General features: G+C 46.4%; 3 protein-coding genes across 4 annotated transcripts in view; all 3 read right to left on the reverse strand.

Moving 5' to 3' along the window:
- The window catches only part of ARHGAP4 (Rho GTPase activating protein 4), a 55,064-nt gene extending 52,159 nt beyond the window's left edge, over positions 1-2,905 (reverse strand). Inside the window, exon 1 of the mRNA XM_061613956.1 lies at positions 2,738-2,905. Within this exon, the coding sequence (XP_061469940.1) occupies positions 2,738-2,804 (67 nt within the window). The 5' untranslated portion in view covers positions 2,805-2,905. The remainder of the gene's footprint in view (positions 1-2,737) is intronic.
- Positions 2,906-9,070: 6,165 nt separating this feature from the next.
- LOC133379181 (U8 snoRNA-decapping enzyme-like) lies at positions 9,071-12,407 on the reverse strand. Its single transcript, XM_061613919.1, has 3 exons — positions 12,103-12,407; positions 10,219-10,491; positions 9,071-9,711 (listed from the first exon to the last, which is right to left on the reverse strand). Exons 1-3 carry the CDS (start codon positions 12,241-12,243, stop codon positions 9,526-9,528), a joined length of 600 nt encoding a protein of 199 aa, XP_061469903.1. The 5' UTR covers positions 12,244-12,407; the 3' UTR covers positions 9,071-9,525.
- A 1,716-nt stretch (positions 12,408-14,123) lies between these two features.
- On the reverse strand, positions 14,124-23,981 carry NAA10 (N-alpha-acetyltransferase 10, NatA catalytic subunit). Of its 2 annotated transcripts, none has more exons than XM_061613921.1 (8): positions 23,822-23,981; positions 22,777-22,875; positions 21,490-21,548; positions 20,320-20,365; positions 19,565-19,680; positions 18,992-19,036; positions 16,795-16,879; positions 14,124-14,506 (listed from the first exon to the last, which is right to left on the reverse strand). In XM_061613921.1, the coding sequence occupies exons 1-8, from the start codon at positions 23,840-23,842 to the stop codon at positions 14,255-14,257; spliced, it is 723 nt and encodes a 240-aa protein (XP_061469905.1). In that variant the 5' UTR covers positions 23,843-23,981; the 3' UTR covers positions 14,124-14,254. The 2 variants fall into 2 exon arrangements, with proteins under 2 accessions (XP_061469905.1, XP_061469906.1); XM_061613922.1 differs by having other exon boundaries at positions 23,808-23,981.
- Between the last annotated feature and the right edge of the window lie 1,536 nt (positions 23,982-25,517).

The raw sequence follows: 25,517 nt of genomic DNA on the forward strand, positions 1-25,517 counted from the left end.
CTCATCTTAATAAATTATATAATAAATAACAACATAGGAGCCTGCCCAATATGCTGCCACCAAGGAGTATATGGCTGAGCAAGGTTGCAAACTATGGCATAAACTAGACCACAGTTTACCTACAAGCTTTCACCTCCCCTGATCATAGATCACAATATTTAAAACATAACTACGCTGTTAGAGCAGACCCAGTCAGCACTTTCTCTACCTGACGCTAAAGGAATAAGTTGCTTCCTCACTCTGGGTAGCTCCTCCTTTGCCTACCCCCCCCTCTCATTCTGACACGCGTGCACACACACACACACATCTGCTTGGTGTCTTTGCCCCACGGTGGTGGAGGGAAACTTCCAAGGTGGTGGCTGCTGCCCTTCACATTTAGAACATTTGTTCTAGGAACATGCCATCTTCTCCAAGATGGCATCGCCCTGAAGTAACCACCCTGGTAAGCACCTATGAGCCAGGGGGCCAGCCCTACCATTAGGCAGAGTAAGATGGATGCACCAGACAGCTGGTTTTGGGTGTCAAAATCCAATTTGTTACTTTTAAATGTATTATTTTATTTTTGCTCCTGCTTGAGAGACTTTCTGCTTCGGGTGCCAAAATAATTTGGCCAACCGTGGGTACAACTTGGGGGAGCAGGGGAAGAAAAAGAGGTGCCACTTGCCGCTCCACCTCAGGTAGCAAAATCTCTTGGGCTGGCTCTGATCTTGAAGGCATCTTTCTGGCTTCTTCTGTCTACAAACCTTTGAAAAGCTTATCAAATCAAGACAGTCAAAACCTGCTGTAATACTTGCTACCTGAAGCAGCTGCAGAATGACCGCTCTGCCTGGCAGAGTGAGTTTTGGGGTGTCATGAAAGGGAAGCAAATGGTTAGTTTTTTCATTTTTTTATGTTGTATTTTTTTATTGCCAGGGAGGGGGATTTTTCACCTCAGGTGCCAAAATAGCTTGACTGGCCTTGGGTACTACACTGCTTGACTTGAGGGGACAAGGCAGTGCAATGCACGCATCATTTCCTGCTCTGCCTCAGGCAGCAACAGTCTTGGGTCAGTCTTGGGCAGCTCTCATTTTGCTTCATGGTAGGGCAGCTTCTGTTACTGAGGGGTAGGGGTGGAAATTCATTTTTTAAAATGAACTGAAGAAGATTTAAAACCACTCTCTACTTCTCTTTTGCTCAATGTCCCTTATTGTAAAGTTTGAGTTCTCGCTCACCCGGAAGAACTGGGAAGAGGGGGGATGCACCAACTGTGGGAACAGTTTCTGTTTCCAGCTTTATAAAGCAAGGAAAGTGTAGAAGTAGTAGAACCAAGCAGTGCGGCAGGACAAAGAGGAAATGAGGCCTAGTAGTGGAGGCTGCTACCATTAAGGCAAGGCAAGACAAAGCTGTCCTAATGGGGAACAACCCACTAGCTGGTTTTCTGCACAAATACCCCTTAAAATGAATTGCAGTCCTCTTGCACAGTTCTCTTGATCACTTCAGCAGGGCTGGCACAGGACTCTTGTGGACAGTGTCATGGTGCCCTATGTTATGTATGGTGCAGGGGACACTTGGCCTTCCCACCTCTCAGATCCCAAAAATGCCTTGAACTGGCCCTGGAATAAAGACGAGTGCGCTGATGACAGGATTGCTGGTGTCTATTGGAGCAGGGACAAGTCAAAACATTTTGAGCACCACAAGGACTCTAAGCTTGCAATCTAGGTGTGCTGTAATCGTAAACCGAGACACCATGTACCCAGAATAGTGCTGTGCCACTGGGAGGGAAGCAGCTGAGAGCGTTGGGGCAGAGATAGAATCATTCAGAGCAGAGGAAGTTTGAACGACCGGAACCCAGATGTTGCATTACAATCAACAGCTTTGCTGTGCAAGGGTGTCTTAACAGGGGAAGTGGAAATTAGTGTTTAACAGCAGAGGGAGGTTACAAAGAGCCAGGACGCCTGGGTTCTTTTCCTGTCAGTCTGGCATAGTACACATTTTTCTTTTTACTTAGGAACCCACATCTTGCCTACAGCCACTTGACCACATTCCTCCCTTCCCAGAGTTGAAAACAGAACCCTAGATTTCAGCCACTCCTCACTACCACCAGACTGCAAAATCTGGGTCACATTTCTCTAGGTTGGGGAGGGAGAGACGGTCCTTTTGCATCCACATACATGCAGCTCTAATAGAATCAGATGCTGATGGTATTTGATGGGGGTGCATCCCAAAAATGGGGGGGATGGCAGATTAGGATGGTGGAGCAACTGTGTGGCCTGGGCCACCCAAGTCACCAAGCACAGAGGTAGATGGGAAGGAACAGAGTGCCACTGCCGTCGCCAACCCCTGCGCAGGCAGGCAGATGTTCTGATGCTGCTCCTAACACACACCACCGGCGCTGCATTAGCGCAATGACCATCCACCAGGTGCCCACCCCCTACGCCTACCATCAAATGCAAGGGACCTACCCCTGTGCACACTGCCCTCTCAACCCCTGGCCTTCCACTGGCCCTCTTGCACACGCAGGCCCACCCACCCCTTATCCCTCCATACAGAACAGCACCCTGATCTCCCTTTTCCTGCCCCATACCTCGCCATCTGCCCTTCCTCTCTCAGTGCGGCCCCACCCACGCACCTACCTACCACATTGCAACCACACAGGCACGCGCGCGCGCGCACATACATACGCCCCTTGGCCACCGCCTCCCTAGCTGCCCCAACACCTGGCCGCTTGACTCCCCTTACATCCACCCCCCCTTCTCACCTTTCACTTGCGTCTCGTACTCCGCCAGGCTGCCTCTTTCGCGGCGCGCTTTCCCCGGCGCGCTCATCGCAGCGGTTGCTGGGCGCAGCAGGGCCGCTGCCCTCCTGTCCGCAAGATGCGCAGAGGGGATGCGGCGCGGTGTGCCGCGCTCCCGGGCGAGGCACCGCCCCTTTCCCTTCCCTTCCCCCCTTCCCCAGAGGCAGAAGCTGGAGCGGCGGCGCCGTTAACCCGCTGCGCTCTGGCTTCCCCTCCTCGCCGTGCCAGCCACAACCAGCAGCCCGTGCCAGGCGCACTCTCTCCCTCAGGGCTTGAGCCAAATGCTTTGTGTCACTCTGCCCAGCGCTGTGGCAACACAGACACAAGCCCGAGAGAGAAGCGACTGTTGCACCACCAGATCATACCCTTCTCCTCCTGTGCATGAATTGAGCTGGAGTAACTGAACCTCCAAGCTACCGTCCTCTTTCTTGGCAAATACTAACGAGTTAAAACTCGGCTCACACATGTACCTTCAGTAGTTGGGAGCTGTTACTCGGGGCAACCCCACACGTTCTGTGGGGTAACAGGCTAATTAACCTGGGCTTATACCAGTAGCATTGGAGTCCCACGGTAAACGTGTGTGGACATTAGGTGGGTACAAGCGTCTGGGAAAGAAGCAACACCATTGTTATATGCAGCAATTGTGTAGAGTTGTCCTTGGTGACTAGTAGATGAATCTGTGAAATGAATCCAAGGCAAATACTGAAAGTTTTGTCTGTGATGGCTTATATTCTACATGCAAGTCATCAGGTTTGATGATGCAGTCAAGTGGACATGCATAAAGCAGTTTCTATCTATGGTGAAAAGTGGTCTATAAATAATTTTTAAACATTTGATTAGATCAGCCTTCCCCAACCTGATGCCCTCCAGACGTTGCTCACAACTCCCATCATGCTTGACCACTGGCCATACTGAATAGGGCTATTGGAGTTGGGCATCCAAAACATCTGGAGGGCATCAGGTTGGGGAAGTCTGGATTAGATTGTCTTTTGGCCCTTCCAATTGAGTCCTAATGTATTACAGCAGTACCTAGTAGCTCTTTCATTCACAGGGCAGAACATAGCTGTGATCAATACCAGGCAGGTATTGAACTAGGATGCTCTTGTTTATGTGGTCCTTTATCCTGGGATAAAATCTTTGCTTTAGATCGCTTGCACATCTCAATTATCCATCAAATGCTTGGTTATTTGCCAGTGATGTGAAACCATCACCAGGAGACCTGGATTCACAGGGCATCACTTAATTGTAATATAGCTAAGGGCTTAGAGCTGTCCTTCAGTATTTCTGTTTTAGTTTCAACAATATGCAAATATATTTAAATTTAATTTATGAATGACCAAGGAAGAGATATTAATCAACTAAAATATGTAATTAGTTGAACAGTTATGATTAAAAATAATGTTGTTGCCTTGAGGGATTAGAGGAGTAGAAAGGCAGAATCAGTTTTAAAAATACACCAATACATTTTTTTTTAAAAAAACTGTAGAATTCACAACTTTGCACTGTGTGTGTGTTTAAGAGAAACAGAAACTGGTTCAATTAAAAGATTAATGTTCCTAATTTTCTGCCCTCTGTGACCTATCACAATGACCCAGTATGGCTGGAACTCTCTCTAGTTAGCCACACAGACAAGCTGCAACTGGAGCTTCCACACTCCTCAGCCCACTGCAAGAGGAACTTCCCATCACAGGAAGCTGCTTTGCTTACAATTCCACACCCTGCGCTGTCTCAGCAGAGTTCAGATGGCTCCTTGCATGCACACCCACCCCAAAGCAGCTGAACAGGCACTCTTAAGGCTGGGATTATCCACCCTCTGCCCGCAAAACCACACCTCCCAAATTACATATATGTGGCTTTATTTATATACAAACACACACAGAAGATCTATTCAGTGTGTATTTTCACACTCCTCTCCCAGGCAAAAGAGACTGGAGGGGCAGAGGGAGAAAAAGGAGTTCTTGCAACAGCGTAAGGCCTGCAGCTCAGGAGCCAGCAGGCATCGCAGGGCTGCTCAAGCAGACCATAGCTGACACTGGAGAAAAATGAGGAACTCTGTGAGAGGGGAAGGAACAGGAGCAAAGTTTCATGGTAGTAATAGCTTTGCTTTCCAGCCCAGAAAGCACAGCCTTGCCTCTCCCCAATCACCCAGTCTTGCCCGCTCTCCTGCCTATCACGCTCACTTAAACCACTCCTGCTGACACCATCTATAATCCAGTTAGTGGAGGCTGCATGGAGAGCCTCTGGGAAACTGCTACTGTAAACACAGGGCTCACACTCACATTTTCATTATAAAGTGGTTTTTGAGGTACCATGAAGGGGTTCTCAGCAGCAGGAAATCAGAGAGCTGTTAGAATCTGTCAAGAATAGCTAACTTTGGTCAAGCTGAAGTGAGGCAACCAGAGAGAATTCTGGGAGCCTGTGGCTTCCTTAAGATTCCCTACTGGGGAAGATCCGAAGCTCAGTGTCAGACAGGCAATTTACAACCTTGCAAGGAAATGCAACTGATTCTTAGGTGTTACACCTTATCAGCTTCCTGGGATTAAAAGTCAGGAAGAGGGGATGTTGTAGATGCTGTCTAGCTCTCTCAATCTTCAAAGACTTCAAAGGAAGGGATCCCCAGCAGGGGCGGGATATGGCTATTTACTTTCCCCCCTCCTTGTTGAGGAAAAGAAACCCATAAATATGAAGGAGGTTCTTTCAAAACAGAGTTCCCCCTTGTTCCATCAACCTCGACTCGCTGACGTGTAACAGGGACAGCCATTTGGGAACCTGGCTGCTCCACGAAGGAATAGAGTTACTTGGATGTAAGTATAGGATCTTAGTTAAGATAAGTCTTTCTTTTGTTTCGTGTCTGTATTGAACATCTCTCCTTTTGTTATGCCAATGACCGTGTGTCGCCTGAGGGTGATTAGCTTTAAGGAATCAAACTACTATTTCTCTTTTTGTATATACCAACGTATCTACTCTTAAATAGACAATCTTTGTATAAAAGGTTTGTGTTGGCTTGGAACTAAGGATTCTAAATCTAGTGCTGGAAGGCTGAACGCTACGGATTGATTACTGAGGGTAAACCCCTCTAAAATCACATAGTTCTCTGAGGTCCCTTCACTCAGGGAAAGAATTTAGAAAGAAGGGTGGTGGCAGTGAATACCAGGGATAATTACTTCTGTGGAAAGGGAGAAGTGTGCCTGAGAAGTGGGAACCCAGTGGGGTGGGGACTGTTCTCAGAAGCAAAGAACCCTCTTGTGGTACTGAGGTAAGGAACCCTGGTGGATGGATCTTTGACATGGTGGCAGCGGTGGGAAGCCCTGCGTTTGTGGAAAGAAGCTGCAGGAGTTGCTACTGTGGAAGACTTTATGGATCTGATGGCGAGGGAAAAGTTTGATCAAGGACTTCCTGCAGATTTGGCATAGTTCGGGACCAAGGTCCTAAGACCATTAAGGAAGCTGGTCGACTTGCAGACAAGCTAGCTGCAAACCGTGGGCGTGGCAGCGAGAGCCAGCATTTTCAGCCTCTTAAGAAGCCGGGAGCCTTCAAACAGCAACCACAGGAAAAGGAGGCAGAGGGAAGAAAGAAGTTTTGGAGCCCGTTGAAGCCGCAAGGAGAGGAAAAGAATCCTACGAGGGTGCAAACACCTTCTACTTCCCCAACTGACGTAATCTGCTTTGTCATGAAAAAGGACACGTAAAAAGGCAATGTTCCAACCCCCTGAAAAAGCCAGCAGGAGCGCGCCCCAAAGCTCCTACCGTTGCACCGGTGATCTGTACAGAAATGGCAGAGCCAGGAGGGGGTGGATCCCTTGGACTTCCTGCACAAGCTTCTAAGGATGCCCGTGAAGAGGAGTGGACCCTAAGGGAACCAGTTGGTGAACCAGGTGCCACCATCGCTTCTGTCAGCACCAGAGTGGTAAGTGTTACTAAGCAGCCCCAGGGAGAAGCCCAGAGAGAAGGGCTGGGAGGACAAGCCCCAGAGCATGTTAATATGACCCTCATTGAGCCTGGGCAACAGGCATGGGCTGTTAAACAATTTACAGAGTCCACCTATATCAACCAGATTCTTGTTCATGCATACCGGGATTCCGGCGCAGAACTAAGCTCAGTGGCAAGCAGTTTGGTTGAGCCTCATCAATATCTACCAGGAGTGAAGTTTACTGTTAACCCGTATGGGGGAGCATCAGTGGAAGTTCCTGTGGCTAAGATTCCCATTTGCAATAAAGGAGCGCAGTGGGACCAGAACCTTACGGTCCACCAGAATAATTCTCCCTGGATTTTTTTATTGGGGAACGATATTTCTTTTAAAAGACTTTCAATGCAAGTTATAACGCGCAGTCAAGTCCAAAAGGCTGAACAGCCAGCAGAACTAGAAGAGGAATGTGTACTGGGACAGGCAGACTCTGCTAGAGTCACTAACGATGGGATAGTTTCCATAGCAATGCCTAATGAAAGCAGAGATGCTGAGAAAGGAAAGGCACCTAACTCAGAGGAGGGGCATTCAGATGCTAATGCCACTACAGTAGAGGAATCTAATATGTTGTTGGGGAAAGGAGTTGCTAGTTCTGACAAATTTAAGCAAGCATTGCAGACAGACCCCAGTCTAGAAGAAAGTCGGAAAATGACAGAAAATGCCCCAAACGCCATATCTGATAAAGTGAGGTTGCGGATTTTCTGGTCCAATGGACTGTTATACCGAGAGTTCATCCCTCAAGGGAATGCAATAGACTGGAAAGTGACTAAACAGTTGATTGTGCCGCAAGAGTACAGAGCTGATGTGCTGGAGCTGGCCCACGGGTCAGTCTTCGGAGCTCACATTGGGGTCAGGAGGACCCTATCTAGGATCACTAAGAGTCTGTATTGGCCTCAGATAAGCAAGGTGGTCCGAGAGTTCTCTGCCACTGTGACGTCTGCCAACGCACAGGATATCCTCAAGATCATGCAAAAGCGCCCCTGAAAGTGTCTGAAATTATGACTGAGCCATTTGATATGGTTGGTCCTCTGCCCACATCCAAATCTGGAAAAAAATTCATCTTAACTTTCATAGACTTTGCAACAAGATATGGGGAAGCAATAGCCCTAACCAGTATCACTGCACAATGTATAGCTAAAACTTTGCTGGGAATTTTCTCCAGACTAGGATTTCCAAAGACTTTGTTTCTGATCAAGGTCCAGGGTTCGTGGCTAAGTTGATCAAGAAGCTGTAGGAAGTGTCTGGAGTAGAACATTTGATTTCGGTAGCTGGCTCGCATCAGACCAATGGTTTATGTGAGAGATTGAATCAATCCATTATGAAACTATTGAAGGCATATGTCATGAAGCATCCTGGGGAGTGGGATGTGGGAATTCCTTATGCCATGTTTTCTTATAATGATGACATTCAGGAGAGCACGAGGTTCACGCCCAATTATTTACTTTTTGGGAGGGAGATACGTGGACCCTTTGTTGAAAGCTGAGTGGGAGGGCAAGATTAGTTCCTCTCCAGTTCCAGTGGCTGCTTACTTGCAGAAGTTAAAGGCTACTCTGCAGGGGGCCTGGGAAGTGGCTCAGGAGAATTTAAAAGGAGCCCAGGAAAAGCAAAAAGCCCTATATGTTAGAAAAACCAAAGTCTGTCATTTTCCAATTGGAGCTGAGGTACTTGTCCTGAAGGCAGTGTCAGGCAACAAATTAACCTCACAATGGGAAGGTCTCTTGATCATCCAGGAAAAGCTGAATAGCACTAATTACTTATTGGCTTATCCCCATTCCACAAGGCGAGATCGCATTTATCATGTGAATATGATGAAAGTTTACAAATCTAGGGGTAATCTTATGTTATCTTATGCTGCCAAGGATCAAGGGGAGTACTTTCCAGATTTGTTGGCTGAAACTCAGGAGGAGGAGGGGTAGACAAGAAGTCTTGTTTTGAGTTCCAGCTCTTCGGGAGGAGTGATCAAGTGGAGACTGGAAGCAGGTCTCAGTCTGTAGCAGCAACAGTCTTGCTGAGCTTTCATCCCCAAATAAAGATGTGCTTATTTTGTCATGTCTTTGATTCTGCTTTTAAATTAAGGTCCAATACAGTTCCAATACAGTTCCACCTTTACATACACCATTAATTAGGTAGATGCTGTCCTACATGCATCCTTTTATCAGCTTCCTAACGAGCTAATAAAATAGAGGTAAAGAACCGCAAAGTGTCTTACACCATTCTAAGATTAGAAAGACAGACTCCAACTATGAAATAATAAAGTAATAAACCAACAGGGATGTGCAATGGGTTTTTTGTGGGGAGAGCAAACCCAACTTCCATGATATACAAATACTGGAATTCAAGGAAGCAGCAGGTTTATGGATGGAAAAATAGTAGCCATAGATGAGTCAGTGCGTTATTTGTAGTATCATTCTCCAAATCCAAGAAACCCTGTATATGTGCACGCATGTGTATCATATATATCTATATACAAACACACATGCTCCAAAGGCAAGAGGAGGACTAGGTGGCTTCACTCTTAACTCTTGCCTAACTAGATCCAAGCCAGACAGAAATCTTCAGTAATTTAAACACACAACCACCTGGAAATTTGAATCATTTTAGGCTAGATTCAGAGGCAGTGAGCCACTCACACAGGGCACAGGGGGAGAAGGTAAGAGAGGGAAAACCTTTCTTCCCACGTTCTTGGATTTCTCCCTTACAGCTGCTGCATTCAAGAGTCTGATGTTCTTGGGGGAATCCAGTTACATAACCATCAGGGGAAGGAATGTGATAGCCACCACCAATGACAATCAAGGTCTCTTCTGGGCCACAGTAACAGCCTTCTGAAGTTGCTCTCCTGGCACAAGCTGGAGAATGTCCAGGGCATGAATCAGCTGCTCCCGGGCATTGCCAATGAAAGTGTTGCTAAGGAAAGCTGGAAGCCCCCCAACACCATCACGCAGGGTATAGAGGGGGACACGGATAAGCCCCATCACCTGAAGCAACAGAGAAGGGAAAAATCAGGTCACAGTACCCCCTTCTGAACCCTGCTCTCCTTAACAAAATCCCCCCAACTTCATGATGCAACCAGGGCTGCGTGCATTCAGCAAGAGTATAGAATAGAATAATAATAATATAATTGTTGTTGTTAAGTTTCTAGTCCCTATGGCTTCCAAAACATTCTCATAAGTATTTGGGCAAAGACTGGTGAAACCTCAAGCCCCAGATAAGTTGCTGAATAAGATTTCCAGTGGTCAGGGATGGGGCTTCAGTACCTTGCATAATTCCTTCTCCCACCCCGTGACTGTTAAGGGCAGAATAAATAATGCAAGATTCTGTAAAATCCCCTCAGTTTACTGGATTCATGCAAGCTGCAGACTTCAGCAGATCTTGGCAAAAAAACTGGATCACCTTGATACAGATGTTTATAATACTTAATGCAGAATACACACAGCCCTATGCAGCTTTCCTTTTCTGGCATCCCCCCCCCATATTTTTTGCACCTCGAAGCCATGATCTTTTGCCTGAGTGGCCCTGTCCTCTAGAGTCCGGAGCTCCTCCAGGCTAAGCTGTTTGGCATAGAAGTGTGCCACTACTCGCTGTGGCTTCTCGGAGGCATGGGAGCTCAAGTAGTCACTCTCAGCCACATGCAGCGAAGCAGCGCCAGGGCCTAACTCTTCATGAAGCTCCCTATTCAGTCCCTCTTCTAGGCAGATGTCCCCTGGGTCCACAAATCCACCAGGAAATCCCAGATGTCCATCAAACCGCATCTGCATCTGAAAAGGGAACAGAGTCAGCCTGCTAGCTCACATGCACACCCTGGACCCTGGTGCAGTAGTGCTCAAAAATAAAATGTCATAGGCAGTGCACAGAGCACATAAGAGGAGCCCTGCTGAATTAAACCAAAGGCCCATCAAGTCCAGCATTTTGGTCATACAGTGCCAACCAGATGTCTGGGAAGCCTGGAAGCAGGAACTGAGTGCAACCCCTTGAGGGCAACTTCCTGTGTCAAAGGAAGAGCAATCAACCCTGACAAAATGAGGAAATACATGTATTTAGCATGGGGGAGAAAGGCAAAGAATGTGGAATCATCTTTGTAACAAATAACCTTTGCTGGAGCCCAACAGTACTACTAGCTAAGAAGGAGACAGAAGAAGATGAGTTTGGGGAAGGGATGTAGCTCAGTGGTGGAGCTTCTGCCTTGCATGCAGGAAGGTATCAGGTTCATACCCAGCATCTTCAGGTAGGGCTGGGAATATCCCCTGCCTGAAACCCTGGAGAGCCGCTGCCAGTCAGTGTAGACAATTCTGAGCTAAATGGACCAAGCTTCCTATATTCCAACAATGCCTGTATGCAGGGATGTTACAAGCAAGGGGGAAACTGTACTAGAGAAAGTCACAGGTGATGAACAAGAGACCCAGAAATTGATATGGGTGAAAATTAACTTTCATTGCACTATGGATTAAACTGGGTATGCTTGAGAGCTGTCTTAGTGTAGCAACTAAGCGACTGTGCTAAATATCTGAAAGTCCCTTGTACGAATATCACTTTTGCCTGGAGCTCACCAAGTGGCCTTAGGCAAGCCGCTCATTCTCACTCGCTGTCTCAGAGTCTTCCACCCGTAATATAGAGATAATAATATATAATATCTACCTTACGGTTGTAAGAATTACAAGAAGATAAACACACGTAATGTGCTTTGAACATTTGAAAGCACTACATAAATGTTAATCATTATGGGCAGACTTGCTAGGAAAGACTAAGAAAGGAAATTATGGACATCTTTTACTATTTTTTTTCAGATCAAGATCATCCCTTGATGATCAACATAAACCAAGGGTTTATAGAGTTCAAGCATAGCCTGATTTCTTCTCAACAGACCACACTCATCACTTTGTTGATGGCTTATCCATCTTAGTAAGAAAACAGTCCACCTGCCCACTTCAGGCTCCCTATTCCCTGCCCTGCCCCCCCAAAAGCTCATTAAAATCAATCCCACTGTTTATACCCGGAGTTCCTAAACTGCACAGCTTAATTTCTAAAACATGTCATGTGCTTTAAATGTATGGTGTGGATGTGACTTGAATCTTCAAACTGCCACAAAAGACTGGCAGGGCTATTCCTCTGGAAAATCACAACTAGGCCTCAAATTTACAGGAACTACTAATTATTATTTATTTATCCCACCTTTCCTCGGACGGAGAGGTAAACACTATACACATTCAGGAACACTTCCGTTTTATTTCACATGCACCGAGCCCTGACATTAAAAACGGGTGACGGGGCTGAGCTTTTAGAGCAAGCTAGCCGTTACTTGTAAACGCCCTTTTCGCTCTTTTTTGTTATTTTTTTTACTACCATCCATTCCACCAAAACTCAGTTCTCACCAGCACCGCGAAACGCAACGGGATCTTCCCGAAAAGGCGGCCGGGACAAGGTGCATACAGAAGGGCATGACAAGCCTGCTTCCAGTCGGGCGGGCCGAGGCGCACTGCTTCAGCTTTGCTCAGAGCCCGAGCCTCGCCCATTGGTGAAGTCTGCAATCACACGTAACTTAATCCTCCTGTTTGCTCAATTCGACTCCACGTGCAGGCCTGCCTTTTCCCCCCTTCCCTTTTCTTTTTCTCTGAAGGGGCGGGGAATTAGAAGACAGACCAGAGCTGTCGAGTCTCCAATTAGCGCGCGGCGAACTGTCTCTGAGGCCAATCAGAGATAGGGCAGGAAGAAATCTTAGAGCGCTGAGATACGCAGAGTTCCTATTCATGCCATTCTACGGCGCCGACCAAAAGAGGGCGCTTCTGCCGTTCCGGCAAATCTTTTTATGCAGGAGTGGTCTGACTTCGCCGGAGTCTTGCGTCGACTTTTTTCTCTTGTCTCTAAAATCCCTCTGGGCTAGCGATATGTTTTAGAAGCACAAAGCAAGAGCGCACCCTTAGGATCTTTTAATGGCTCAGGCATAACTAATCAGTGTTATCCTGAGGATGCATCACGCTTGCTTAAGAACATAAAGAAGTGCTTTGCTGCATCAGATGGAGGCCTGCCCGCTTCAGCATTCTTCGCGGGAATCCCAGCATTGCAACCGGCAGACTGCTAGGTGATCCATCAGATAGTGGCCTGTGATTCGGGCTTAGGGTGGCCACGAGGCCTACATGGCAGAGGCCAGTCCTCCGTTTGAAGGGCTGTCCAGTCCAACCAGTCCAAACCTGTTTTAAGAACCTGGAGGGGAGAGCAGGAAGAGTGGTCATGAACCCTGCATCAACATTGGATAGCAGATTGAGCAGGGAAGCTCACAGCATTCCCCACTATGTGGAGGCAACTTGCATTTCTATTTAAAGTAAGGATTCTTATATTTGCATGTATGCATACAAATTAGCCAATACGAATATAATGCAAATTTGTGTATATTGTCCTCCTTTTGGGGGGATGTGCAACTGGCTTCCACATCTGGACCACCATCTACCTTCAGGACACCTTCTTTTAAGGCATCTGTTTCCAAATGGAGCTCATTGACACTTTATAATGGAGTTCTGAACAAGATCGGAAAGTGGATAAGCTTCCATCAATGGCAGCTTGCCTACCTCATATATGCCACCTTGACTGCTTCAGTCTTTGAAACATGCATTTTTAAAAGGGTGTTATGTTTGTTCCACACATTTTTCCCCCCATGGCAACACTCATGCTTTGGAACTCCTTGCCACTTAAAACCAGATAGTCACCTTCATTGTAGTTTTGCACAAAACTTTTTGGCAGCAAAATTTTATTATGTACACTTGTTTGCAAATGCAAATACAATGATTTTATCTATAATTTGGTAATTTCATTGTCTTTTTTAAAAAAAGTATTTTTGATAAATATTTTATACTATTTTATGTAAATCACTGAAGATATTTTGAGCCATCTATAGATTGTGTTAAATAATGAAATATTTATATTCCACTTTTTCTCCCAAGAGCTCAATATGGCATACATGCTTCTCATCCCTTTCCCCATAATTTCTCCTCAAAACAACCCTGAAAGATAGGTTAGGTTGAGAGTATGTGACTGGCCCAAGCTCACCCAGAGAGCTTCTTGCCCAACGGGGATTTGAACCCTGTCTCCCTGGTATTGGTCTGACACTCGTCCACAACACTGGAGCCTTGTTCACCACACCAGATGAGGGGGCAGGGGGCAGACATGGAGATAGCTAGGTCACAGGACCAAGGCACAGCTGCCTTTCTCCTACTGGAAATCTAAAGGGCAGTGTCTTATATAAAGGCAACCCTAGACGGCAAAGATCACTGTAAGTAACTAGAGTACAGAAGAAGGGGGATGGGCCAAAGTACTAGGCTACATTAACAAGAACTGTGGGGCCTTGTCATTTGTCTCTGAGTTTTGTTGAGAGTACACATAAACCACACCAACACACAAGTTTCTGATTCTGTAAACTTTTATTTCCAATCCACCTGTAGAAGCCTATCGCCTAGTCAAAGACAGGGCCCAAAGATCCTCTGCAGCATACAAATCCTTCAGCTGGAGTGAAGGGCATGGTGAAAGTCCTTGCTAGGAGGCAGAGTCAGAGGCCTCTGAGCTGTCCTTGACATCTGTACTCTCTGTGGCCTCGCTAACCTCACTGACATCCTTGCTGTCCCCACTGTCTTCAGCCCCAGGCCCAGTGCCCACCACGGTTCCTGGGCATTTGTCATCCCGGCAGCACTCGCCCACGTGGTTGGCCTTGTGGTCACCACCCTTGTTCTCAATGGAGCCCAGGACAGAGTGCTTGTTCTTCTCCTTCAAGTCCACTTGCCTCCGCAGCTGTGAGGGGAAAAAAGATGCTCATTGCAGTTGGATTTTTTATACTTAAGCAATTTTCAGACATGACCACGGAATCAACCTCAAAACCCCTGGCTTGAGTTACAGTGGTCTTGCGTTACTTCCAGGAGACAGCCCAATCAAGTCAGACCACAGGAGAACAGGGGCTTCCACAAGCAACTATGCAGGGTTGCTTTCGAAGTTACTTGCCACTGTTCATATTTTTAACAGCCTCTAAGCAATCAGTCCAAAGAAAGTTCCAACCACTTTTAGACTCTCCAGAATACTCCCATGAGACCCTCTTGTACAGAAATAGTGTGAAATCCCACTAGCTCAAAAATGGAAGCACATATGTATAACTTGCTGGTGTTTTAACTCCTCCACACTTTTAAATGTGGCTACATGTGCACTCCACCACAGGAGAGAGGGAGGCATAAAGCCTCCCAAGAATCTGAAACATACAAACAAACAAAAAACCCTAAAAGCAGACAAAATGGACGGGAATTGGCAGGTTTTAGCTTTGCTGCCATTTTATTTTTTTGTCTGTAACTGGATAAGTACTCTTGCGTAGGTGTTGATCAGCAGAGGAACACACAGCCTCCAAAAATAGGTGTGGGCACACTTTTTAAAAAAAGGAATAAAACCGACAACATTTCTAAAAATCGGGCAGATGCATGGGGCAAAAGCTCTCTTGTTCATCATAACAATATACAGGCACAATCTACAACACATTTGTAACAACATCAAGCCCCACAGCAATGGAAAGTGCCATCCCATTTGGAGCAAATATACAATTTTTCCAGAGGCTAAATACTGTGTCAATTTTTTTTAAAAAAATACAATATATGTGCAACAGATATACAAAGGGAATATGGGTGAACTAAATGAAACTAATTAGCAAATGATGTGTACAAAAATGGCCTCAATGAAGTAAGGGTTTTTTCCAAATCTCCGAACTCAAGCATCCTAGATCAACCACACACAGGTGATTAACAGGATACCCGCATTCAGACCCCTCTGATGTTATCAAGATGTATATACATATGAGGTGATTTTCATCCACTACCTACTCATCTTAAAAATAAGAGCAGGGAAATTTTAAAGTTTAGAGAGAGGTGGTTGATGGAGAGGAGTAACATCAAGGGGCTGGGCATTTCCACCTGCTTCACTCCACACCTATCACCCTGGAGCCTGATAAAGCCACTGTTTCCTTGAAGACAGTACTGGAAGAGACATTTAGTGGAAACAGACTTTAGTAATATCAAAATTAGTGCCCCAGATGAGAGATGGGGAGGAGACACAGGTGAGAACTGGGAGGAAGGCTGCCACAAGTCAGAGGTGTGACTACCAACCATTTTGTATAACGAGCAGGAAACAGGATCCAGTCAATGAAACGGACCATTATCTCCCACTACCCATGACAGGCCAAGTCTGAAATCAAGCTGCACAGGCAAAGGCACAGCCCACAAAGCACCAATCAGCTGATCATAAGATCTTGCATAGCACTGTGCACATGCTTCACAAGCCCTGACAATCCACTGATTGTGAGAGCTAGCAGAGCACCATGCATGTGGCTTTGCAAGATCCAACCATCAGCTGACTGCTGGCACTTGTGAACCCAGGTGTACCAGGCTTTGTAGTCATTGCCAATTACTGGTGCCTGCAAACCGCCTTTTGGCTCAGCCAAGTCTTTACCTGCCTCACACCTGACATATATGACAACAGGTATGGGCAGGTGGGCGTGGCCTGGAGAAAACAGCTTCACAGGTCAAATGAGGAGGCCTGGTGGGCCTAATTAGGCCCACGGGCTGGAGGTTCCCCACAGCTGGTGCATAGGCTAGTTATGCAGAACCCATGTTGTCTGCCAACACACAGGGATGCAGGAGACACTTTTCTTCTAATAGTTTACTTTTCTTATCCCCCCCTTTCTGCCCTCTACTCCCCTTCTCCCCTTAGCTTTACAGGTTGAGATGAGATGAAGAAAGGCAGCCAGAGGCTCTAACTTCCCTGTGTTTGCTTAGGACCCCTTGCAGGCTGCTTTGCCTGTCCCCAGGGAGTTCGGTATTCAACCGCCAAGAACCTGGCTTATGCAGGTTGCTTTTGATGTAATGGATGTACCGCAAGCTAGGCTCTTGCCCCTACTAGGAGACAGGCTGGCTGCCAACCTGTTGAAGCTGCTTAACTGCCTTGAAGGGCCACTGTAGTCAGTGGAAGAGCAGCGTCAGAGCTGGGATGCCAAGGACGGACACATACGCCAGTATCGGGAAGGGATCAGCGGGGTCTGTGCTCACCTCGTCCGCCATCTGCGTCAAGTCACGCTTCATAGCGTATGCATCTTCCCCGTCCGCGTAGTATTTGGGCTCCACTTCACTGATCCTAATGGAGAGAGCAAGGAAGCTAACCTCACTTGAAAAAAACCCATCACAGTCAAGTCCAAGAAGCCTGCCGCAAGCATGCTCACAGCTGTTGTTAATGTAGAAGAGGTAGGTGTGCAAGCTGGGAAGTCCCCAGTTCCAATCTCCTCTCAGCCATGAATTCACTAAGCAACTGTAGGCAGGGCACTAGTCTTTCAGCCTCAGACCCCGACCTGCAATATAAGGATAACAATACGCGCCTACTTCACAGGCTTGTGGTAAATATTACTGAGAGACGGCACATGAAGTGTTTTGAATCCTGAAAAACCACTATATAACTCAAGGTTGGGGAGCCTGTGGCCCTTTGGATTTTGGGGGACTACAGCTCCCATCATCCCTTACGACTGGCCACACTGGTGCTGAAGGGAGTATGAGTCCAACAGCAGGTTCGCTATCCTCAATATAAATGCTTAAGTAACAATATTTTGAGAAGGTAAGCAGGAGTCTGAAAGGCAGGGGAACCTTTCAAGAAGTCACAAAAACACATTTGTCATCCTTTAAGATCAATGTTTTTCTAACCTACTGTTTATATCTAGCACTGGGGACTTCCCAGTGCCTAAACAATCCCCCCCCCAAAAAAATATGCAACTACTTTAATCAGAGAGTTTGTTATCTTTTTAACCCTCATTTCCTGTTGGTTATATTTACAAAGCAAATGAAGCTGTGCATTCAGGCTTACACAAATTCAGACTGTAGACTAGGATTCAGCACATATTGCACAGATGAAACTTCAACTTTGTTTAGGACCTTGGAAGGCCACAACAATCAGTCCATGTTAAAGTACTGGGCTAGTCTTGATTCTATTCAAACTAGTTCCTGACTTGAATAAATCTGCTAGATTTGCTTGCTGTGTTCCTACTCATTCTTGACAGAAATATACACAGACCAGTTTGGTGGTTTGCGAGGTTGGCCCTGGTGCCAAATGGAGAAATTCAGAGCAGCAAGGCAGCATGGGTACCAGAGGTCACGAGAAAGAGGAACCATGGAAGAAACGTAAGCTCAGCTTAACAAGGAGCTGTGGTTCAGTGGCACAGCCCATGCTGTGCATACAAAAGATCTTCAGTTCAATCCCTGGCATAGAATCATAGAATAGTAGAGTCGGAAGGGGCCTATAAGGCCATCAAGTCCAAGCCCTTGCTCAATGCAGCATCTCCGAGAGGGTCTGGGAAAGACTCCTGTCTGAATCCCTGGAGAGCTTCTGTCACACAATTTAGACCAGTGGTGAGGAACCTTAGGCTCAGCTCCTAATGCGGCCCTCCAAGCTTCTCATTCTGGTCCTTGGGTCTCTTTGCAGGCTACCCTTTCTCCCTACCCACACCCCCTCCTCCCAGGCCACACCCCTCATTGGCCCTGCTTCACACTCTCCATGAGTGTTTTCACCTGGCTGCAGGGTGTCCTTAAACTCAGATGCCTCTTGCTTGCCTGGATGGAGGATAGAGAGTTGTGCAAGTAGAAAATAGCTTACTGTATCAAGGGATTTGGTGCCCCTCCCACTTTTGCCTCTGGCTCCACCCACAAGTGACTGGTATGTGGCCTCCAGAAGGTTGCCCAGAAGAAAATGCACCCACAGCTCAGCGGTAAAGTATGCAGAAAGGCTCAAGCCCCAGTGTCTCCCAGCCCTACTTGGACAGCCCAAGCCTGAAACCTGGAGAGCTGCTGCCAGTCAGTGTAGACTCAGAATAAGGCAGCTTCTTGTGTTCCTATGAACACTGGCAGAGACAAATGCCTATACGTGAGATCACACATTGCTGAAGCTGAAACCGAGTGAAACAAGAACTTGCTTCAACCCTTTTTGGTTAACAGTAAGCTGAGCTTTTGGGGAATACAAGTCATCTCAGATTACTTACTGTGTCTGGTACTAAACCCCTCCCACCCGTACCCCTGCCGGCCGAAGAACTCTGAAGGGAGCTTTAGCCACACAGGTAGATAAAGTAATCTATGCCAAGAGAGAACGACTTGCTCAAATCCAACCAGTGCTTCACCAACCAGTCTGGAGTCCAAACCTCAATTTCCAACAAATTTTATCACTCTCACCACACTTTCGCAATGAACACCTTGCCCTCATAGTACTCACTGGAAATTGAGAGTGTTGGAATAGAGATGCAGCGCTGCACGGTTACTGCAAAGCAAGAAAAAAAAAAGAGTGGCTTGGTAAACGAAGAAGGCTGGGAACGTGGAACTAATCTCAGGACTAAGGGCACTGCAGGAAGGCCAGGGATTCCCACGTGCCCTTCCTTTGCCCCCCTCTCCTAAAGTGCATCTACCTTAGAGGACCCCACAAAAGGATTATGAGGAGAGTGATCCCACCTAAGCTCAGAGAGGACTGGAGGGGGGACTTGATAGGAAGTCAAGAGGTCTCCAGGAACAAGGAACCCCAGACACAGAGAGACAAAAATCACTGGATGCCTGCTTCCCAAATATGCAGCAAGAGGAAACAGCACTGGCTTGAAAACAACCCATCAGGGTTGCACAGGAGGATGGATGCTTCCTCTGTGCATAACCACAAAGTATTTGGAAGGGGGGAAGGAGTGGCAGCTCTGCCGTTAGCCACTTGCCCAGAGTAACAATTATGTAACGAGAATGGTTTGTGTTTTACTTCTTTGGAAGGCTAGCCCAGCAAAGAGAAACAGGAGGAACAGAGACTCACCTCTTACGTACGTGCAGTGAGACATACTTGGCATTGAAGTTCTCAATCATGGCCCGCGAAGCCTGGTCCATCAGCTTCTGGGCCAGGCCCAGGCGTCGGTGGGAACGCTTGACTGCCTTGTGAAGAACACAGGCAGTTAGGAGGAAGAACCTGGTGCCTTGCTTTCCCCAGAATGAAGGTTGCCCTCTAGCTGAATAATTTTATAAACTTTTCTACCTCAGGACACCCTCCGCTTGATTGCTTCTAAAATTAAGCTCTGGGATGCCCACACTAATGCTATGCCAGCCATCTCTTTGCTGTGGTGGTATGAATCCCACTGGTGTAAACAAGTGTCTGTAGATCACAGTGAATTGATAGTAAAGAACATTTTATCAAAAGAGAAAACTGCTTCCCCTCATCTTCACTCTTTTTGCCTGTCAAGGAGGGTGTACATGGATGCTCTGGGCACTGACCTGAATGGCAGGAACTGAAAAGTTCTGTCCTCTAGCTTTCACTTCCAGAGTTATTGCTCTGGCTCTCGGAGGATGATCCCTAGCCATTGTCAGCAGATCTCATGACACTGCCCTCTCCCCTTGCAAATGTTTCATCATCCGCACAATTTGATTGCCTAGGACAGTCCTAATAAAAGATCTGAAGTCCTGCTGAAAGGAGACAGCTCCAGCCCTCCAACCCACTGGTCTCTACTCAGCTCATCCCAAATGTAAGGCCTGTCCTGAGGTTGTAACATTAGAAAATGAAAGGCAAGGAGGTGTTACCAAGGATGTAATGTGACCATGGGGGACATCATCAGGGTCTTCTTCCCTGGAGAAGAGAGAGAAGTCAGCTCACCTCCAACCCTCCCTCCCCACACACACACACCCCTAGCTAAGAATCAATAACAACACTACGGCAACCCCATTCTCTTCACCGTGCCAGTCTCTTCATCACACACCCTGTACATCTGGAACGTAATCTTCTTCCTTGGACTTTTCCACTTCTTTTCAATTTGGGTTAAAAAAACCCTACAAGAACATCACACAGATACACTCCAGAATTCACGCAAGGAACCTGGCAAAAATATGCAGAAGAACCCACACTCCATGGGAAAGTAACTGGCTGAAGCAGAGCTGTATTCCAAGTAGGATTCAGAACCTTGTTCTGGAGCTTTTCCCCTCCCACAAGATTTCTTGCCAAGGCTTTCACACATGTACGTTATTAAAGGGAATTACATAAACAACTAAGGGGAAAGCCCCCACATATATCCATCCTTCCCCAATGACTTTGCTTACTCCTTCTCAAGTATTTCTTTAGCTTCCTGTCCCCAACTAATTCCCAAGGGCCGAGAATAGGTGCAACATGTTTCCTTTTATTTCATTTTGTCCTCATGACAACTTTGTGACATAGGCGAGATACAGAGATGAGATACAGCAAGCTTCATGGCCCGTTTCCCGTGGCTAGACTCAAGGCCATCTACTTCACCTGAATGACGCCATGCCATGGCCAACACTCAGCTCTCTGTGCTGAAGCAAACAAGGACTTCCCCAAAACTAGGAGGGCAACTCTGAGGCCAGAGAACCAAAGCTAACACTTCCATTGTTGGAATGCTGGAAGTGGGTCACGCTCCAAAGAGGGACAGGAGGTGATAATAACAAGTATTCTTAACACCTGATGGTACCCACAAGAGTGGCATTCATATGCCTCTCTGCCCTTTCCCACCTATCCCCAGCCTGCAAGATCCCACTTAGGTGACTGAATTCCCTCTTCTCCCAGCTGCCAAAGGGGGAAAAAGGAGCATCTGCCCAATCAGGATTTAGGCATGTACTCTTAAATTTATGTGTAACGCTAACATATGCTGGAGCCTCCTCCTCAGCTGCAGTATAGGAGACACAGTGCAAAAACATCCACTCATCCATACCAAAGCCGTCCACATCAATATTCCTACTCACATTTTGGCCAGCACGTAGCCCACAATCTTGCCGTTCTCATCCTCGGCAATGTAGGAGAGCTGGGGGGAGAGCAAGGAGATGGTTAGCAGTCCAAAGAGGGAGAACGATCAAGCCTCTTCCACAAGACACTCCCCATGCCAGAGGCACCACAACCATCCCCAGGCATGACAGGAGGCTCCAGTGCCCTGAGAGAAGGAGCAACTCTTCTTCTGGGAGCTGGATCAAAGGGCTGCTGTTCTGCAGGCAAGCCAAAGGGAGGGCAGATTATCCCAGCCAGCCAGCCACCTCAGCGTTTGAGCTGAGTACTACTCAGCATTTATATATCATTATTTTGAGTATTCAAAGCACTTCAAATATATTATTTCATTTGGAGGAAGAGGAGGAGGTTAGGATACTTAATTTTATTCTTTATTAGAACAACCCTGACAAGCAAATGAGTATGGTTATAATCTCCATATTGGGTGGGTGAGATGGGATGGAGGCAGACCATTGCAACCTTGACAGGCTGAAATGTAGGGAATGTGCACAAGTTAGTCTCCAGTGCAGCAGGAGTCATGCGAGTTTTGTCTTTTCATCACCACCCTCAACCTCAGCCAAGTCATCTTCCCTTTTCCCACCTGCTGTCATAAGGAAAATTTCAAGTATGATGCAAAGCAGACAGAGGAGGGGGCAGATGACAGGTTATGTGGGAAGAGAACAGCCCAGAACCACCACAGCAGCCCCAGAGACATTGTCTGGGTAGCAACCTTTAGCTACTCAGTGAGCTTGTGGCACAGGTGAGATGTGAAGCACAGACTTCCTAGCCCGTAACATCATGCCAGCATAATGCGTGTTAATTAGCTCATGTAGCAGCAGGCACAGGTTGGGCCCTGTGACAAAACAGTCAAGAACAATGTAAAGATCCTGAGTAGTCAATCAAATCTCAAGTGTAGCTAATTAAAGCAGGAGGGAGGCCTGTAAAACCTGCCCTGTCACTTATTAGGCATCATGGCCATTTCACAGGAGGAGGAGGTGAGAAGTGAGGCCTAGCTCCCAGGCTATGGGACAGGGCACATCTTAAGGGACAGTGACTGAAAGATCCTGGGCAAGAAGGAACTTTTGGAGAAGGGTCACCCTGCTACCACCATGGTAGCCAATATAAAGAGAAAAAAGAAAAGTGGTGATGGTTGGAGGACAAGATTTGCAGTTAGGCCCCTCTGAGGGACAAGGTTGTGCTTGGGCCCATTATCCTCCATAGCCTTAAAAAAACCTAGTGGCTGCTGATTGATGATATGTAAAGGGAGTCACCTGTGGCCAGGAGAGTCCATGATAGAAGTAATATTTCATTTGATAGTTCTCTGGCAAACAAAGGAGGTTGCAGTGTTGCATGTTCATCAGATCCTCGGGCTAGTGGTGGGAAAAGGAAGAAAAACTGAGACACAGCAAAGACACCTGTACCAATCTTGTTGCTCCCTCCCCTCAGGTGGGTCTGACAATGGCTGAATGGAACTTCCTTATTCAGAGGCAATATATCTCTGAATAAGAGATTTTGCAGGCCACAATATGGGGCAATCAAAACCTGGAAAACTTTAAAAGCATGAAGATTATGCCCCATCCCTTGTGGATTGTCTTCCGTATTTCAAATTCAGCAGCACTTGGCTAGTCACTCCTGGAAATAACATACTGGACTAGCAATCAAAATACGAATCTTACTGATTTAATGAGAACTGCCTCATGAGATCAAATTGACCACAAATGTGTCTGTCATTGGCTATTAGTTACACAAGTGAAATGGAACCTCCATATTCAGAAACATATACTTCTGAATGCCAGAAGCAGATGGGCACATCTAGTCCATCTCATCCAGCATTCTAACAGCAATCACTCAGATGCCTCTGGGAGCTCACCAGCAAGTGCCTTAAGATGATGGCTACCCCAGTTTGTCCCTAGGTGTTGAGTGGTGCACTGCTTCTTAACATGGAGGTTCAGCTCATCATCCCTGATGTTGATTTGATTCAATAATGTAGTTCTCGTAAAATCAATGAGACTTAAGATTGACAAGTAAACCTCCTTGGGACAGAGATGGCGGTTACTAAACTGGAGCCTGGGATCGGCTTAAGCTAGTTTGCATGCGGAGGCCAAATTCAAAACACTCAGTTTATCAGAGCTTGCATTTACATCAATTTAGTGGAAGGAGGGGGAGACAAGGGCCTTCGCCGGTTTCGCCTGTTCCCCATAGCGGAATAAGTCCAAGCCAGGCCGCCACCTCATACCACCCCTCTGCCCCAGCCCAGTCCCTACACCACCCCGCCAACCACAACAGCACCCTCTCCGGTCACCCCAGGTCTCGAACCCTCGCATTCCGGATATTCATAGCAGCGGCGACAGCGACCCTTCTTTCAGCTCACGCGGCAGCTGGAACCATTAAAGTATCTAGAACTGGAGGAAAGACTGGGTGGGGAAAAGAACGCGTCCATCTCCCGCAGCCAATGCCTGGGCTGAGAAGAAAAAGCAGCTAGCCAATCTCAATACAAAGCTTGCATTGTAGTCCCTCCTTTTCGTGCGATTAAAAAAAGTCCCAGTCTAAGCAAGACCTCCTTGGCATCCAATCAGGGTGCATCTAAGATTGTCATTCTGACCAATAACTACGCTGCTTACTCTTCTCTTCCTCTTCCTTGATTTATTCATCTATGGTTCTATTTGTTTTGGTTCTTCCGCCCGGGTCCAGGTTAGGAAGACGTGACGTTGATCCTTTAGACTCAACAGAACAAATCATAGGTTGGGGCAATGGTTTCCACAGCTGAAGAATTTTAATTGATTGCCAGTTTATCCAATTATCTATCAGGCCGAATGATACGTAGGCTGAATGATACGTAGGGAACCAGTAGCATCTAAAAGAAGAGGTTGGATTGCTGAATTTAGCCAATCACAGGCTTCAAAGTCTTCACTCTGAACTTATTAACCTTTACATTAATGAAAAGCGTAGGCGAACATTTAATTGAAGCAGAAAATAAACCAATAAAAACAAATAAATTCTCAGAAATATCGCATTTTTGGATGCTTGCTGATTTACAGTAGGTTTAAGCAGTGTACCATGAAATTCCCAGTTCACATGGTCCCTCTCCTTGCATTCAGTGGGTGGTCTTTTATTTTATTTATTTATTTATTATTTAATTTGTATCCCGCCCTTCCTCCCAGCAGGAGCCCAGGGCTGCAAACATAGCGCTAAAAACACTTTAAAACATCATAAAAACAGATCTTAAAATACATTAAAACAAAACAGTGTTAAAAACATTTTAAAAAAACAACTTTTAAAAAGGGTTAAAAACATTATTAAAAAAACTTATTAAGCAATTCTGACACAGACGTAGACTGGGATAGGGCTCAACCTAAAAGGCTTGTTGAAAAAGGAAAGTCTTCAAAAGGCACTGAAAAGATAGAGATGGTGCCTGCCTAATATTCAAACCACTTTCATCCTGCACCCATGCCCTTCTCCAAAACGAGCTGTAAAAATGATACTGAATCACCCTTAATAGTTCTTTATATATATTTGAAACACCTTGAACCAGAGCATGGAAAAGTTACTTTTTTGAACTACAACTCCCATCAGCCCCAGCCAGCATGGTGCTGGCTGGGGCTGATGGGAGTTGTAGTTCAAAAAAAGTAACTTTTCCAAGCTCTGCCTTGAACACATACAAATGCTAAATATTATTTGGAGGTGGCACTAATATTAATACAATAAATGAGTGGGAAATCTTTTTGCCAACTCTTTCATTGGGTGCCTTTTAACAGCAGTTCAATTCCCATTAACTAGCAGATTAAGTTTAGCTCCATGCCATGAAAATTTTAACCTACAGATTTCTGCGTATAGGATGCCTGTTAAAAGCACAGAAGGGGCCAGACTGTTTTTATGTGTGCATAGTCTTTTTTGGATTTCTCTCCATTTGGCAACTTGTTTCGGTCTTTCATTCATCTGGGAATTGGCAAGGAGGAAAGGTGTAGATAGATCTGGAGCGGTTAAAAATAGGAGCTCTTATTGTACATACATG

Source organism: Rhineura floridana, chromosome 3 (assembly GCF_030035675.1).
Source record: "Rhineura floridana isolate rRhiFlo1 chromosome 3, rRhiFlo1.hap2, whole genome shotgun sequence".
Lineage (NCBI taxonomy): Eukaryota > Metazoa > Chordata > Lepidosauria > Squamata > Rhineuridae > Rhineura > Rhineura floridana.

What these genes read in the sequence shown, in the direction of transcription:
- LOC133379181 (XM_061613919.1), bottom strand. Translation starts at nt 12,243, where the DNA reads ATGGGCGAGGCTCGGGCTCTGAGCAAAGCTGAAGCAGTGCGCCTCGGC. An exon ending in CGTTGCGTTTCGCGGTGCTG is followed by an intron (nt 10,492 to 12,102) that starts GTGAGAACTGAG and finishes TTCCCTTTTCAG; the next exon opens with ATGCAGATGCGGTTTGATGG. An exon ending in CAAAAGATCATGGCTTCGAG is followed by an intron (nt 9,712 to 10,218) that starts GTGCAAAAAATA and finishes CTGTTGCTTCAG; the next exon opens with GTGATGGGGCTTATCCGTGT.
- NAA10 (XM_061613921.1), bottom strand. Translation starts at nt 23,842, where the DNA reads ATGAATATCCGGAATGCGAGG. An exon ending in GGCTACGTGCTGGCCAAAAT is followed by an intron (nt 20,366 to 21,489) that starts GTGAGTAGGAAT and finishes TCTCTTCTCCAG; the next exon opens with GGAAGAAGACCCTGATGATG. An exon ending in TGACGCAGATGGCGGACGAG is followed by an intron (nt 14,507 to 16,794) that starts GTGAGCACAGAC and finishes TTCCCCTCACAG; the next exon opens with CTGCGGAGGCAAGTGGACTT.